The following is a 16,749-nucleotide window of genomic DNA, read 5'->3' on the forward strand; positions in this document are numbered from 1 at the left end:
GGCGTGGTGGCACATGCCTGTAATCCCAGCTACTCAGGAGGCTGAGGCAGGAGAATCTTGAACCCGGGAGACGTGTTGCAATGAGTCATGATCGCACCACTGCACTCCAGCCTAGGCAACAGAGCGAAATTCTGTCTCAAAAAAACTTAAAAAAATAGCAGATAGAGCACTCAGACACTGACACCTTCTCCACACCCTCTCCTCTAGGAGTGTTGGGGACGTTGCTGCTGTTAAATTTGTGTTGTTCAAAATTCAAAAGGGTATACAACAAAAATTCTCTCCCTGCTCCAGCTTCTCCTCAACCACTGACCTCCCTTCCTGACAGTGTGAACAGTTTCTAGGACTCTATGCACATAGAAGCAAGTATGTCAAAAATTCCCCCCTTCTACGCAGATGCACAGCATTTTTACTTTAACTTAATAATCAGTTTTGTAGGCCGGGCACAGTGGCTCATGCCTGTAATCCCAGGACTTTGGGAGACCGAGGCAGGCGAATCGCTTGAGGTCGGGAGTTTGAGACCAGTCTGGCCAACATGGTGAAACCCTGTCTCTACTAAAATACAAAATTAGCCATGTGTGGTGGCACATGCCTGTAATCCCAGCTACTTGGGAGGGTGAGGCAGGAGAATCGCTTGAACCCGGGAGACAAGTTGCAGTGAGCTGAGATCGCACCACTGCACTCCAGCCTGGGAGACAGAGTGAGACTCTGTCTCAAAAAAAAGAAAAAAAAATTAGTTTTGTAGATATCTAGCAGTGAAGTGAGTTTTGGGTGTAATGTGCTGATATGCAAGGGAATGTGAGAGGCTTCTTTGGATTGTGTTTGCCCTCAAGGTGTGGCCTAGAGGAGAATCTGGAACTTCTTAGGGCCCAGAGGCACAGGTGATCATGGATCCACCATCATCCTGGCCCTCCAGCTAAAGCTGATTTTTTAATTTTATTCCATTTATCTTATATTTATTTACTTATTTTTCAGGTACACACCAGAAGATCCATTTACTCTTTTTTCTTTTTATTTGATTTGTTTATTTTACTTTACTTTTTTTGTGAGACAAGGTCTGGCTCTGTCGCCCAGGCTGGAGTGCAGTGGTGCCATCTCTGTTCACTGCAACCTCCGCCTCCTGGGCTCAAACCATCCTCCCACCTCAGCCTCCCAAGTAGCTAGGACTACAGGCATGTGCCACCATGCCTGGCTAATTTTTTTTTTTTTTTTTTTTTTAGAGATAGGGTCTTACTATGCTGCCCAGGCTGGTCTCAAACTTGTGAGCTCAAGCAATCCACCTGCCTCAGCCTACCAAAATGTTGAAATTACAGGCGTGAGCCACCATGCCCGGCCTCCATTTACTTTTTAATATCAACTTTGTTTGACCTTGGCTTAAACATTGATTTTGACCCACAGAATCAGAGTACACAAGATAGGACATAGGAAAGCAAATGGCCATCGTCTTTATCCTAGTCCTATAGGGTACCTGGAACAGCATCAGTACCTAGAAAATAAAGTTGTCATTTAGTGAGCATCCATTCTGTGCCACATGCGATGAGGTCGGTGGGTACTCTTCACATTGCAGGTGGCAGAGCTGAAGTTCCCACCAGGCCTCTGGGACTCCAGAGTTCTTGCTCTCTGTACTGACTTGCACTCCCTACACAGTCAGCTGCCATTAAGATCCACACACCGAGTGCCCCCCTTATTCATCGTGTTGCTGAGGAGGGAGCCGTTGTGCCCAGGTCTGCTCCAGCTCAGGGCCCGAGAGTCTGGTTCTTCAGGCCTCTCAACAGCAGGAAGCAAAGTGGGACAGACTGGCAGCCACTTGGCTTATCAGGCCCGGTTCCTTGACCCCCGTGGCTTCCTCACATCCTTAACCTATTTTTCCTCTCCATTTAGGGAACATGTCCAGCAGCAGAGTCAAGAACACGGAAAGGTCAGTGTGGTAGCTTTTCCTCATCTAATTGCAATCCCTCCCTCCCTAAACACTTCCCCACGACTCCCTCTGTGGCAGCATCTGCTCACTTTTCTGTGGCAGCAAGCGAGTCCAGGTTATCTTGCCCCTTTGTGTTTCCAGGGCCTGGTCCTCAGGTTTCTGGAGCGAGAGAGGCATGTCCAAGAGCAAGTCCAGAGCTGCTGGGCCGGGGCTTCTCCTTTAGAGCCAAGACCCCATGCAGACACTTTGGCTCCTGTGTCCTCTGGCTGTTCCTGGGCATCGATTGAGGTTCAGCATCCTTTTCCTTCTGATTCAGTAGCAGTTTGGGGGTGGGCAGTTTGACAGCTGCCTACCGTTTTCAGAACTGCCAAACTCCGTGAAACTGACAAACTGGCAGATTGATGGACTCCGTCTCCTGGTTCCTCTTGGACAGCAGGAGAGTTGCTCCCCCTGGATGTTTCTCCCAAAGATGCTCTTTCAGTGGCATTTATTCATGCACAAGCAGGAGCTAAGAAAAGTCACTTGACACCTCTCTCATGCTCAAAATTCAAGGAAGTCTGTAGGGGAATTGATTTTAATAACTGTCTCAGTTAATTAGAAAGACAAGAAATTGTCCCCAAAAAGTAATTAATGAGAGCTGCTGCTAAAGGAGAAAAGGCTGCTTTTTGCTTGGGTGCTACTGGTGGCCTCAAGTACAGTTGGGAGCTGTAAGGTGCCAGCGTCTTTGGGGAATTTGTGGCTGTCAGATGGGCCCAGGATTTCAGCTGCCTTGGCTGCCCTTTCGACAGGACTCCTGGTCACTGTGGGTCCTGATGCCTAAGAGATTTTGTAAGCTATGCGAATACCTATCTAATAGGGGTGAGTCTCTTAATTGACTCCAAATTCATCTTCTCAGCACTCCTTTGCCCTATTTTTTCAGGAACCAGATTTCACCTGTGATATTTTTCTACCATCCTGCTAATAAGACCACTAAACACTCTTTATCCCTCTTCCTCTCTGCTTCACCTCCAAAAAACCCAGGGTCCTCCTGGAGCATTCTGCCTGGGAAGTTGTTCTTAGGCCCCTCAGTATCCTGAGGCTCCAGAAGCAGAGGTCTAGGAAGGACCTGGGACTTTGTGGGAATGACCACCCCTACCCTGCTTTTAGCAGAAACCATCAGGGGCTGGGTTTCTCCCACAAAACCAGTCAGGTGTCTGATAGTGGTGGCATCTTTGGTTGGTCGATAGCCTCCAGAATCCACACACAGGAGCTCCTGTGTCCTGCTGAGGGAGGGCCCATCTAGGGCTGCAGTTACACTGCAGCCTATCCCCCCACTAGTGCAACCTTTCTCCCAGAGGTAGAGGCTGGAGATCTGAGTGAATGGAGAGCGCAGCCTGGGGTGGCATGATTTCCAGCTCTTGCAAGGCTCTTAGGCTTTGGCAGAGCCTCCCCTCTCAGCATTTCCTGCATGTGTGGTGCAGGCCCTGCACAGGGGCAGACAGATAGCTAATGTGTGCATTCTTCCCCTTTTCAGTGGCCAGACTGAAGGCACCGTTCCTCAAAATCGAAGATGAAAGCAGGTGAGTGGGACCTCCTCTCTCTGCTTGCCCCAGCTAGGCCTGCACAGAGGAGGGAGGAGGGAGGGGTGCTCAGGGACCTCAGGCTAATGTGAAGACATGGAGCCCCTTAACCTTGCACCTTCATCTTCCTGAGAAGCCACTTTCTCCCACTGTCATGGAGAAGTCTCACGCAAACCAGGAGGAGCCTCTGAGAGTGGCATTATACAGTGAATAGTCCTCTTGGAGATGAGTCAGAGGTTAAAGATCCTGTGTGTGAATTACCTCTATGTAATACTCTGCTCTATGAGCTCATGGTGTCCCATGCAGGCTCATTATTACAGCTCCTTTCCCCTTGGGTGTATGCTGACATTTCATATCAAATCATTACCCAGTCACAGTGCTAGTATAGTCCAAGACATCATCTTGGCTGAAATGAGGGTGGTAGGGGTGGTATTGGGGATTCCCTTGTCAGGCCACCCTGTACTGGATAAAGCCTTTCTGTTTCACTTTGAAAAATCCTTTTCTGGCTCGTGTTACCTCCTGACAGCCCTGGGTGAAAAAAGCATGAGGAGAGCCCATCTCTTCCTAATGGGGAAAACTGAGGTCAGAGAAAGAAGGGACTTGTGTACAGCCACCTTGCTAATAAATTGCAGCCCAAGGCTAGAATCCAGGTGTCCTGCCTGCCCTGTCTTGTGTCTTCTGTGTACACCATTATGGCCTCTTCTTCCCTGGAGCAGGAGGGTCCCATTGACAATGTTAACCTGATGAGCTATTAGCAGCCATGTTGGTTATCACTGACTCTTCAGTAAGTACGAGATCGAAAGTCTATGTGAATCTATAATTATCTCAAAATTTAAATTTTTGTTTTTAATTTTTTTTCCAAAAAGGCATTTTCAGACTATATAAATTTTTTAAAGGAAATAAGTCCAAGTATATCCAGCAGAGACTACTGAGGACAGAATTGTCTGTGTGCCTCAGGCAGGGAAGGGCAGGGCAGCTGAGACCAGCCCTAGGAGCCTGGCATGCCTGCCCATCCTCCAGACAAGCCCAGGGTCACTTCTCAGCACCTGCAGACAGTGCTGCACTGGCTTTGGTGGCCCAAAGGCAAGTGGAGAGAACAACGGGATGGTACAGAGGTGCTGTCTTCCAGTTCCAGTGGGATGGAGTGCGTGTTCATCCCCAGCCCCTTCACACCTATTTAAACGTAGGTAATCATGACACATATGCAATGGCTGAAAGGCACTGTTATAGCCTCAGTATCTGCACTGCACATGGCAGGCACAGGTATATCACTGTCACCAGAGTGGGGTACATAATGTGTGTGTTCCTGGCGTTATAGGCCAGAGAGGAGATCCAACTGGAGCTGAGATTTCTTGTGAATTTTTTTTTTTTTTTTGAGACGGAGTCTCACTCCGTCGCCTAGGCTGGAGTGCGGTGGCACAGTCTTGGCTCACTGCAACCCCGGCCTCCCAGATTCAAGCGATTCTTCTGCCTCCCGAGTAGCTGGGACTAAAGGTGTTCACCACGCCCAGCTAACTTTTGTATTTTTTGTAGAGACGGGGTTTGGCCATGTTGGCCAGGCTGGTCACGAACTGGCCTCAGGTGATCCACCTGCCTCGGCCTCCCAAAGTGCTGGAATTACAGGGGGGAGCCGCAGTGCCCAGCCTCTTGTGATTTTTTTTTAATGTGCTGTTTTGAAGCAGGTGTGTTCAAAGCCTATTAGGCCTATTAGCCTGCCCATCGTCAAGTTTCAAGCCCCCTAAGCAGCAACAAAATATCATTGAAGAAGAAAGAAACATGCCAGGGTTGTGAGGGGTACCCCCTTCTCCTTAAAGGTCCAAGAAGACTTATTTGTTAATTCACTGCTGAGCTACAGCACTCTCACCCTACTCCCTGAGAACTCCTGGCCTGCACTGTTTCCCCCAGAACATGGACCATTGCAACCAAACATGGTGCACCCGGCAGTTACCTCACTCGGCAGGGTTTGCGAAGTATACACAGATCACTTCTGTCTCTGCAAGTCTCTTGAATGTTTGCAACTTGAGGCACACTGCCAGAACCACTCAGTCCAGGTCTGACTATCCAGAACCTTCACTGTGCCTGTCTTCTCCTTTCAGAACACCAGCCCTCAAATAGTTCTAAGGACCAGCAAGAACACTTCACAGAACAGGGAAATAACTGTTCTGGTTTGAACATTCTTCCATTTAGAATCTGCCAGGCTAGAGTCCTCAAAGATTGTTGTAGGGTCAAGAAACAAAATGGGAAGGTGGGGAAAAGTAGATCAGGAGTCTGGAGATGTGGCTTCTGATCTGACCTTGGCCGCTTAACTATTTGTGAGCCCTTGAGCAAGTCACAGAACCTCTTGGGCTTCATTTCCTTAGACATAAAATAGGATAAGCCCAGAAGGTGCTTATAGGATTCCAGGGAGGCAGTGGTATGAGTTTGAAAAGTAGACAGGGAGGGGCCGGGCGTGGTGGCTCATGCCTGTAATCCCAGCACTTTGGGAGGCTGAGGTGGGCAGATCACGAGGTCAAGAGATCGAGACCATCCTGGCTAACACAGTGAAACCCCGTCTCTACTAAAAATACAAAAAATTAGCCGGCCGTGGTGGCGGACGCCTGTAGTCCCAGCTACTCGGGAGGCTGAGGCAGGAGAATGGCGTGAACCCGGGAGGCGGAGCTTGCAGTGAGCCAAGATCGCGCCACTGCACTCCAGCCTGGGTGACAGCAAGACTCTGTCTCAAAAAAAAAAAAAAAAAAGAAAAAAAGACAGGGAGAACATACATATTAATTTAACCTAGAAAGGCTGATGAGTTTTGTTATAGAATTTAAAAGATGTGGAGGTGAGAGTCCACTTTATCAGGGCTGGAATTCTAGGGCATTGGGTGAGGCCCCCTCCTCAGCCTTTACCTTCCCCATTGTAGTCAAAGTGGAAGTTTTCTCTGTTGCAGGAAGTTTCGTCCTTTCCATCATCAGTTTAAATCCTTTCCTGAAATTTCTTTTCTTGGACCCAAAGATGCAAGTCCCTTTGAGGCCCTGACGACCCTGGGCAGCATGCACCATACCAGGTGGGTCTTTCTGGTTCCTGAGTACCAAGGGCTGGTTACGGGCCAAAGTCCTCCCCATCGGGGGCCTGCTGGTCAGATTTGGGAATGGCCATGTGTTTGCTCCTTAGGCAAAGTCTATTCTGGGAACGTAGCCCAGAGAAGAGAGACTAGGAGCGTTCATCCATTTTATTTTGTGTTCTTCATCTGTACTGAAGAATTTAACTTGAAGAAGAAAAGGAGGTGCCAGGGTTGTGAAGGGCACCCCCTTCTCCTTAAGGGTCAAAGAAGACTTATTTGTTAATTCACTGCTGAGACACAGCACTCTTACCCTGTCCGCCCAGAACCCCTGGCCTGCACTGTTTCCCCCAGAGCATGGACCATTGCAACCAGACATGGTGCACCCGGCAGTTACCTCACTCAGCAGTTACCTCACTGTGTTTACCGAGTATACACAGAGGACAATAGACCGCTTTCTCAAACTCATATCTATAGACCACCATCATCAGAGTCCCCTGGGGTCTCATTAAAAGTACAAGTTCTAGCTGGGCACAGTGGCTGATGCCTGTAATCTCAGCACTTTGAGATGCCAAAGTGGGAGGATCACATGAGGCCAGGAGTTTGAGACCAACTTGGGCACACAAACATAGCAAGACCCTGCCTCGACAAAAAAAATAAAATAAAAATGTAAAAAATTATGAGTCAGGCAGAGTGGCTCATGCCCGTAATTCCAGCACTTTGGGAGGCTAAGGTGGGCGGATCACTTCAGGTCAGGAATTTGAGACAAGCCTGGCCAATATGGTGAAACCCCATCTCTACTAAAAATGCAAACAAAAAAAAAATTAGCCGGGCATGGTGGCGCACACCTGTAATCCCAGCTACTTGGGAGGCTGAGGCAGGAGAATTGCTTGAACCCGGCAGGCGGAGGCTGTAGTGAGCCGAGATTGCGCCACTGCACTCCAGCCTGGGCGATAGAGCGAGACTCCTTCTCAAAAAAAAAAAAAAAAAAATTAGTCAAGCATGATGACAAGTGCCTGTAGTCCCACTTACTCAGATGGCTAAGGCAGGACGATCATTTGAGCCCAGGAGTTCAAGGTTGCAGTAAGCTATAATTGTGCCACTGCACTCCAGCCTGGGTGACAGAGTGAAACCGTGATGCAGGTTCCTGAACTCCACCCCATATCTATAGAATCAAAATCTCTGATGATGGATCCCCAAAAGCTGCATTTTACAAGCTCTCAGGTGATTTTAGTGAATATCAAAGTTTAAACTGGTTGGGCCAAACATCAGGAATAACTAAGGGGCGGGGCGGAGGAGAAGATCGCTGCATTACGTGGCTCATGGCTTGTGGGCTTGTTAATGTTTCTACTCTGCAGATGTTTGAGAATTTGAACGCTCATTAACCAAAGTAGAAAAGGAATTCAGCTCAGGTGATGGGTGAGATGCCTTCTCAGACCCTTTCTAACCTCTGGGCTGTGGGGTTATAGACCAGGAGAGAACAGAGCAGACTCTCAGCCCTGGAGTTCCTGGGGCCAAGGAGGGTCTGTGGTTTCCATCAGCTGACAAAGGCTGTGGGTCAGAAAATAGTACAAATAGGAGGGAAAAAATTAAGGGAATGTGGCAACAGATGACGTGGGAGCAAGGAGAGGTTAAGTCCCAATACAAGGGATACCAGGGAGAGCCAGTCAGAAGGTGGCCCAGGCTTGGCGCTGGCAGTGATGCTAGGCCTGGGATAGCCTTGGGATCACAGAGGAGCTAAGAGGCTGTACAGGGAAGATGAAGCAATGACGCTTTGGTATCTGCATGTGAGGAGCCTAGGCGGGGGGTTGGCCCTGGTAGGACATCAAAATTCCAGGCGTGTGTGTGTGTGTGTGCATGTGGAAAATATGTGTAGGAAGAAGTGTTTAAATTTTTACATTTTTGAAATCATTATTATATTTTAAAGTTTAAAATTTTTAAAATTTAAAAAGTTTAAAATTTGTGTTACAAATGGTTTAATGTGAAAAGTCTATATTCCACACCCAGCCTCCAGTTCTATCTCCTCACTGGTGCAACCTTCCTCCCAAGGGTAGAGGCTGGAGGAGATCCGAGTAGTGCCTCACACCCCTGCCAAATGGAGAGCGCAGCCTGGGGTGGCATGAAAAGAAAAAGCAAGTAACATCCAGCATAGTCAATACCATATGATTCTTTTTTTTTTTTTTTTTTTTTTTTTTTTGGAGAATGAGTCTCGCACTGTTGCCTAGGCAAGAGTGCAGTGGCGTAATCTCTGCTCACTGCAACCTCCACCTCCCAGGTTCATGCGATTCTCCTCCCTCAGCTTCCCGAGTGGTTGGGATTACAGCACACACCACCTCGCCCGGCTAATTTTTTGTTTTTTTAGTAGAGATGGGGTTTCACTATGTTGGCCAACTGGTCTCGAACTCCTGACCTCGTGATCCACCCACCTCAGCCTCCCAAAGTGCTGGGATTACAGGCGTGGACCACCACGCCCAGCCTATATGATTCTTTATGTAAGAAGAGGGAACGAAGGATACACATGTACTTGTATATCCGTGAACTATCTCTGGAGATAGACCAAGAATATAATCCCAGGACTTTGGGAGTCCAAGGGGGAAGGATCACTTTGAGGCCAGGAGTTCGAGACCAGCCTGGGCAACATAATGAGACCTCCATCTCTATTTTTATATTTTTAAAAAATCTGGCAAGACACAGTGGTAATCCCAGCACTTTGGGAAGCCGAGGCAGGTGGATCACTTGAGCTCCCGAGTTTGAGACCAGCCTGAGCAAGATGGCGAAACCCCACCTCTATTAAAAATACAAAAATTAGCCAGGCATGGTGGTGCAAGCCTGTAGTCTCAGCTACTTGGGAGGCTGAGGCTGGGGAATTGCTTAAGCATGGGAAGCGGAGGTTGCAGTGAGCCAAGGTGGTGAATCTGCACAACAGCCTGGGTGACAGAGTAGACCCTGTCTCAAAAAAAAAAAAAAAAAAAAATTGCATTCCCTCTTATGGCTGCAGGGTATCCATTATTCCATTGCATGGAATGTATTTACTGTATTTTATTTAACCAGTCTGTTATTCATGGATGCTTAGATTAGCTCCAATGAAAATCATGTTCAGAGTACATTTGCAATTGTTCAAGTGTATTTGTGGAATAAATTCCTAGAGATAGAAATATTGGGTCAAAAGATACATGCATTTATAATTTTGATAAATTCAGCCAAATGGCTTTTCATGGAGGGGATACCAACTTATATGTTTACCTGCACTGCATGAGACAGGCTGTTTCCCATCCCCTTGCCTCATGCTGTGACTGGCAGATATGTTGACCTCCAGTATAACATTAAAAACTGTATCTCAGTATAATTATAATTTTTGTTTTTTTCTTACTATGAATGAGGCTAAGTATGTTTGCATATGTTTGATTGTTTGAATCTCTTTTTATGTGAACCTTCTTTATATACTTTGCCCATTTTTTATTTGGTTATTGATCACTTTAATGATTTGTAAGGAGCCCTTCTCATATTAGAAAAATGAGCTCTTTGTTATTAGTTGTAAATATTTTCTTTTCTCTGCTCACTGCAACTTCCACCTCCCAGGCTCAGGCAATCCTCCCATCTCAGCCTCCCAAGTAACTGGGAGTACAGGTGCGCACCACCACACCTGGCTAATTTTTATATTTTTTGTAGAGGTGGGGTTTCACCATGTTGCCCAGGCTGGTCTCAAACTCCTGGGCCCAAGTGATCCTCCCACCTTGACCTCCCAAAGTGCAGGGATTATAAGTGTGAGCCACCGGACCTGGCAGTTGTGAATAAATCAATATATGTATATTTTTTCCTAAGCCCCCCTGAGCAGAGAAGTTGTAAATACTTTTAAACGACAACAAAACCCCAAGTTTGTGGTTTGTCTTTTAACTTTGCTGTATTAGTCCATTTTCATACTGCTATACAGACCTGTCTGAGACTGGGTAATTTGTAAAGGAAAGAGGTTTAATAGACTCACAGTTCAGCATGGCTGGGGAGGCCTCAGGAAACTTACAATCATGATGGAAGGCAAAGGGGAAGCAAGGCACCTTCTGCACAAGGTGGTAGGAAGGAGAAGTGCTGAGTGAAGGGGGAAGAGCCCCTTAAAAACCATCACATCTCATGAGAACTGTCACGAGAACAGCAAGGGGGAAACCACCCCCATGATTCAGTTACCTCCACCTGGTCTCTCCATTGACACTTGGGGATTATAGGGATTACAATTCAATATGAGATTTGGGTGGGGACACAAAGCCTAACCATATCATTTGCTAATGATTCTTTGCCATGCATACATATTTTAAAGTTGTATATAGTTGAATTTATGAGTTTTTCTGTATATCTTCTGGGTTTTGTGTCATACTTAGGAAGTCTTTAAAAAGAGTGTTTTGGACTTGTCAAGTTTGCTGGATAGCCAGTCAGAAATGCCCTTTGGTTGTTAGAAATATGGGGCTGATAGGCCAGGCGCGGTGGCTCACGCCTGTAATCCCAGCACTTTGGGAGGCAGAGGCAGGCGGATCATGAGGTCAGGAGATCGAGACCATCCTGGCTAACACAGTGAAACCCCGCCTCTACTAAAAATACAAAAAAATTAGCCGGGCGTGGTGGCGGGCGCCTGTAGTCCCAGCTACTCGGGAGGCTGAGGCAGGAGAATGGTGTGAACCCGGGAGGCGGAGCTTGCAGTGAGCCGAGATTGCGCCACTTTGCTGCAGCCTGGGCGACAGAGCGAGACTCCATCTCAAAAAAAAAAAAAAAGAAATATGGGGCTGATATTCAGATAAGAAGTCAGGCTTGGCCGGATGTGGTGACTCAGTCCTGTAATCCCAGCATTTTGGGAGGCTGAGGTGGGCGGATCACCTGGTGTCAGGAGTTTGAGACCAGCCTGGCCAACATGGTGAAACCCTGTCTCTACTAAAAATACAAAAAAAAAAAAAAAAAAAAAAAAATTAGCCAGGCGTGGTGGTGTGTTCCTGTAATCCCAGCTATTTGGGAGGCCGAGACAAGAGAATCACTTGAATCCAGGAGGTGGAGGTTGCAGTGAGCCGAAATCGTGCTACTGCACTCCAGCCTGGGTGACAGAGCGGGACTCCATCTCAAAAAAAAAAAAGAAGTCAGGTTTGAGGAAGGTTTGAAAGTCCTAGCGGACAGTGAGGACAGCTGTGAGAGATCCAAGGCAGCATGAGAGAAGGGACAGACTGAACCAAGCTGGGGAGACATTCAGGGTGGAAAAGTAGAGTAGTCCCTTCAGTGTAGTTGAGACATTTTCCCTTTTATCTTTCAGGTCTCATGAATGTGGGTGTAGGTTTGAGCACAGAGTTGGAATTCCTACAAGGGATTCTTGCTGCTGCCATCACCATCCCATCCTCACCTGTGGTTTAAGAGAAGGATGGAGATGGCTGGCACGGTGGATCACCTGAGGTCAGGAGTTTGAGACCAGCCTGGCCAACATGGTGAAACCCCGTCTCTACTGAAAATACAAAAATGAGCTGAGCATGGTGGCGGGCGCCTGTAATCCCAGCTACTCGGGAGGCTGAGGCAGGAGAATGGCTTGACCCCAGGAGGTGAAGGTTGCAGTGAGCCGAGATCGCACCACTGCACTCCAGCCTGGGTGACTAAGCTAGACTCTATCTCAAAAAGAAAAAGAGAGAGAGAAGGACAGAGATAAGACAGGCTGCCCACAGGGACATCTCCAGACATCTTCTTCCTTGTTCCCCTCTTGCCATTCTTAGATAATTGGTACCAAGCTCAGGGAAGGCCTGCCTGCCGGTGACTGCCCAGACCCTTGGCCATCTTGGTCCTTCCCCTCTCTGACCTAGGCTCCAGGCCCTAAGTAGTGGCTCCTCCCCCAAGGGCCCCAGCAGTAACCACTTTGCCGCACTATGTACCCTCCCCAGAGAATCCAAGGATGGAGAGCCAAGCCCGCGATCAGCTGCCCGCACCATGCCCAGGAGGAAGAAAGGCTACTGTGAGTGCTGTCAAGAGGCCTTCGAGGAGCTCCATGTGGTGAGCCCCTTCCCCACTAAGCAGCTGCTCCCAGAGTGCCCTGAGGGAGCCTGCTCACTGGGGATGAGTCCTTCCTATGCAATCTCTACGCTGCTATGGCTGTCCTCCAGGGCCAGAGCATGGGCTGGGAGGTCAGCTTCCGTGTCCCCCTCCCCCCAGGCCTCATCTAATGCCCTGTGCTCCTCTCCCCGGTCGGCAGCATCTTCAGAGTGCCCAGCACCGGAGCTTTGCCCTGGAAGCCCATCTATATGCAGAAGTGGACAGGATCATTGCCCAGCTCAGCCACAGCTTTGCAGACATCCCTTTCCAGGCTGGCCGCCCCAGGTGAGTGGCACGCTGGCAGGCACAACTGCGTCCACACTCTCCTCTGTTGCCCTCTGGGTGGGAAGAGACCCTCAGATTTGTGGCTGCTGGGACCAGACTGTGATGTTTTCCTTTTTTCTCACCTTCCTTTCCCCTCATCCTCAGTCCTGTTTGTTTTGGGAGTGGCCAAAAAAAATAAAAAGACCTCCATTTGTGGCTTCAGTTGATGAAGACTAGACCCAGACTAGACTGTGGCTCCCTTCCTACTCCACGGACTTTGATGTGGATGATAAGCAGTTCTGGCCAGGGAGCAGGGGGGTAGTGCTTGGGCCTCTCCTAGGTAGGTGAAAAGCAAAGTCTTTCTCCCTCTGTAGAAGTCACCCCCAGAAAGAAGGACTGCATGGGGTTTGGTGGGAATTCCAGGGCCCTCTGAGCCCCGCTTCCCCTTGCTGCCAGCAAGGCAGACCCTCTCCCACCTGGGGCTGTGGCTTCACCTCTCACCCCAAATCTCTACCTCAAGCTCAACTTGCACAGCCAGGCACTGCGCTGCTTTCTTCAGCTGCCAAAGGGCACAGCCTCCTCTGTGAAGTCATGAAATGGAATAGCCTCTAACCTATTCCTCTGGCCGGCCCCAACCACAGGCCGCAGAGCCAAGAGAAGTGCACACAGTGCTGGCTGCTGCAGCAGGTTCAGACCCAAACGGGAGGACTTTCAACCAAGGCCTCAGAGAAGGCAGCTCTCTCGGCACATGAACCGCCAACTGTGGCAGCTCTCCCTGTGCCCTCAGCCCTGGCCCAGGCCTGCTGTGAAGTTGCAACCTGCAGCTCACTGGGTGTTTCTGTCCCAACAGGTGGTCAGGTTCCCCAGCTTCTGATTGTGACCCTCTCTGTCCTGAGACTCTGCACCCCCATCAGCCCTCCCATCCCAGGGCAGCATCTCCCAGGATGAGGAAAGAAGACAGCTGCCAGGCATCAGGTATCCCAGAGCAGGATGGGACAGTGGACAGCACGCAGGCACCAGCTGAACTTGCAGGGACTGGTGAGGTACCTGGACCTATAGCAAGCTGCCAGGACCTGGGGGGGTCAGTTGATGTGTTTGTGGACCCCCCAGGGACACTAGTGTCCAGGAGCCCTGCTTGCCAATGCCTCCTGCCTAGCTCTGGTTTTATGGAACTCTCCTCTGGCCCAGACCTGGCACTTGTTGGCCACAAGCGGAAGGTTCAGTTCCCCAGTGGCAGTGCTGAGAAGAGAGTGGGGGCCTCCTGGCCACAGGCTTCATTTTTTGTCCCAATAGCCCCCAACCCCTGCGGCACCAGGACAACTAGTGGCAAGCATCTTCCCTCTCTTCCCCTTCCAGGCCATGAGTCCAGACTCCTTGCCTCCCTCCAGCCCTTGTGCCACTCACAGACCTGCCTCTCTCTCCCAGACCCCTTCGCCTGGCAGCCCACAGACAGACCAGCAGAGTTCTGGGCCACACAGCCCCCCTGGCTGGGGGAAGGGTGGCCCCCAGGGCCTGAGGATTCTGAGTGTACAGCCACTGGCCCTGTATCCCAGGAGGCTGGCCAGCTCCCCAGCTGCCCCACAGCTCCAGGCCAGCCATCAGCTCCCCTGTACTCAGCTACCAGTGTGCAGCCCTCAGGAGCACCTGTAGAGAGCAGGTCTACCTCCCTCCTGCAGCCCCTGCCAGCCAGTGCGGGAGCCAGCTGTTCCCGATGCCTCTGGGCCCCCCAGCCTCTCCAGGTGCCCTGTCTCCCTGTCTCCCAGCCCTGGTCCCAACCCCAGCCCCAGCCCCAGCCCCAGCCCCATGCTGGCAGAGAGCTGCTCCTATGAGTCCCCAAGGTGCTTGGCTGTTCACAGGGCCAGGCAGCTCCAGATTGAAGGGCCACAGATACAACTTATTCCTCTGCTGGGTGCTGCACACCCGGCCAGGGCTGACCAGGACGCAGGAGGGGCAGAACCCCAGGACTTCCCCAAAAGAGCCAGAAGGAGGCCTGGGCCTGGCCTTTGAAGTCCAGCTAGCAGCTGTCACGCTCAGCTCCATGGAGGCAACAGAGCCAGCCCTCCCACTGGCCAGGTCTTTGGGAGAGAATCTGGGCTGGGGGCTCTCCTACCCCCGCCTCCTGCCATGTTCCTGACCAGGCAGAGTCTACAGTGGGCTTGCCCAGCTGAGGCTGGCCGCCCACGCCAGGAGGCAGAGGCGAAGTTGGCATGGGGAGGGACCACAAAGGAGCTGGGGCAGCAGGAGTCCTGGCCCGGCTTCCTGGCCCTCCACAGGCCCTTGCCTCTCTGCAGAGCCGCGGGTTAGCTGTTGATGTGCTCCACCCCCAACCCCGGCCTCCTTTCCCACGAGCATGTGGCCGCTCCTGCTTTCCGACATGCCTGTGTTTGTCCCCTCCCCCAGCCCCCCACGCTCCCGCACGCAGATCCTCAGGAACATATGAAGCAGAGGAGGGGCTTGGGCTGCACCACTCACAGAGCTCCCTCCCCCAGGCACTTAGCTGGGGCCCCGCACTGACCTTTCCCCTGAGCCCAGGATGTGGCCAGAACCCCCTCTGGGACCCCTCTCGGCCCTTCTCTGCCTCCTCAGCTTGAGCTGCCTGCCCGAAGTTCGGCTGTTCCGGGGCCAGTGTGTCACCTGCCAACTTCCACATCACCCTCCTCCCTCGCTCCCTCCTCTCCTTCCCCAAGGACCTCCCCCCATTTCTGGCAGCCAAGCCATTAATCTGGAGACAGAAATGGGTTTGCTATCGATTCTCTGGCCACTTTTTCTTTCATTACAATTTGTACCGTGGTTCTTCTCACCCTTCTCTGTGTCCGTGCATTTAAAGAGTTGTCTCTTTAAATGTTGAAGCTCCTGGAAGCCTGGTGCTATTCTGTGTCTCCTTTCAAAGGAAGAAGGGGGGGGGGCCAGCTATGGGTGAGGACTCAAGTTATTAGTTGGAAATAGAGCAACTATGTGTACAGCCCACCTTAGAGGTCATGTTACCCCCTTCCTGTTAAATTTTACAATTAATTTTGGTTCAGGAAATGTAAATAAATTTGTTAATAACAAATAGCAAAGAGATGGGGCTGGAATGTCATATGTCGGTCCTTGATCTGCCCTCCAGTGACCCAAGGCAGGGCTGCGGGCCAGCAGTGATGGACAGAATCACTAGATGGTGGGATGGGACCTCCTGCAAGTCACACGTGTGTGAGTGCCACAACCCTCCTGCCGGCCTTGCCCAGGGGCTCCAGGGAGCAGGGCTGCCTCTGTCCCTGCCCAGCCTCCTTTACCCAGTCTCATCTGGTCACTTACTTGGCTCTGCTGCCTGGGGAGTGATTGCCTGCAGAGGACATGCCCCTCCATCCCTCCCAAGAAAACTCCTTTGCTTCGGCGGACATTCCTGTTAAGGGCCCACTCCTCTTCCCTGAAGCCAGACTGTGGCTTGTGTCTGGGCACTGCTGGGTTCGTCCCTTTCCTTTTGTGACATGGGGTTGCCTCATTCCCCATGACACCACCCCTCTGCATGAGGAAGTTTCCCCTCGCCCCTGTCTCAGACTTTGATACCTTTACCTGCTGCTCACACAAAACCCGTGGTGCCAGGTTCAGGTGCCCTCATTGTCAGCTGCCCAGGACCCATTCCCCGAACCTCACATCCGTGTACCCTTGCCTTCCCCCCATCTCAATGATCATGACCTTGGACATCTCTGCCAGGCCAAATGCCAGGGCTGGAACACTCCTCAGCCATTTCTCCATTGCAGCTTCCTGGCTGTAGACTCAGATTAGAGGTGAAACCAGAACATCTGAGACTTGACCCAGGATGGATGGGTGGTGCTTGATGTCAGTGAGGTCCTGCGGTGGCTCCTTGGTGTGAGCACTGCTCAGATTCCTTTCCACTCCAGCCCCCTTTCCACATCCCGGTCCCGCACCAGATGACTTTGACCAGA

At 50.6% G+C, this 16,749-nt stretch overlaps 1 protein-coding gene across 15 annotated transcripts in view; it reads left to right on the forward strand.

The window, feature by feature from the left end:
• Positions 1-15,882, forward strand: part of DBF4B (DBF4B-CDC7 kinase regulatory subunit) — a 61,759-nt gene extending 45,877 nt beyond the window's left edge. For 9 of the 15 annotated variants that reach the window (XM_063656745.1, XM_063656748.1, XM_063656746.1 and 6 more), the window contains 6 exons: positions 1,879-1,915; positions 3,429-3,474; positions 6,404-6,520; positions 12,412-12,520; positions 12,720-12,844; positions 13,674-15,882. In XM_063656745.1, coding sequence (XP_063512815.1) covers positions 1,879-1,915; positions 3,429-3,474; positions 6,404-6,520; positions 12,412-12,520; positions 12,720-12,844; positions 13,674-14,652 — 1,413 coding nt within the window. In that variant the 3' untranslated portion in view covers positions 14,653-15,882. Of the gene's footprint in view, positions 1-1,878; positions 1,916-3,428; positions 3,475-6,403; positions 6,521-12,411; positions 12,521-12,679; positions 12,845-13,673 lie in introns of all 15 variants that reach the window. The other 6 variants (XM_063656747.1, XM_063656756.1, XM_063656754.1 and 3 more) reach the window with 3 other exon arrangements.
• Positions 15,883-16,749: the final 867 nt, after the last annotated feature.

The sequence above is a fragment of the Pongo pygmaeus genome, chromosome 19 (genome assembly GCF_028885625.2).
Source record: "Pongo pygmaeus isolate AG05252 chromosome 19, NHGRI_mPonPyg2-v2.0_pri, whole genome shotgun sequence".
In the NCBI taxonomy this organism is placed as follows: Eukaryota; Metazoa; Chordata; class Mammalia; order Primates; family Hominidae; genus Pongo; species Pongo pygmaeus.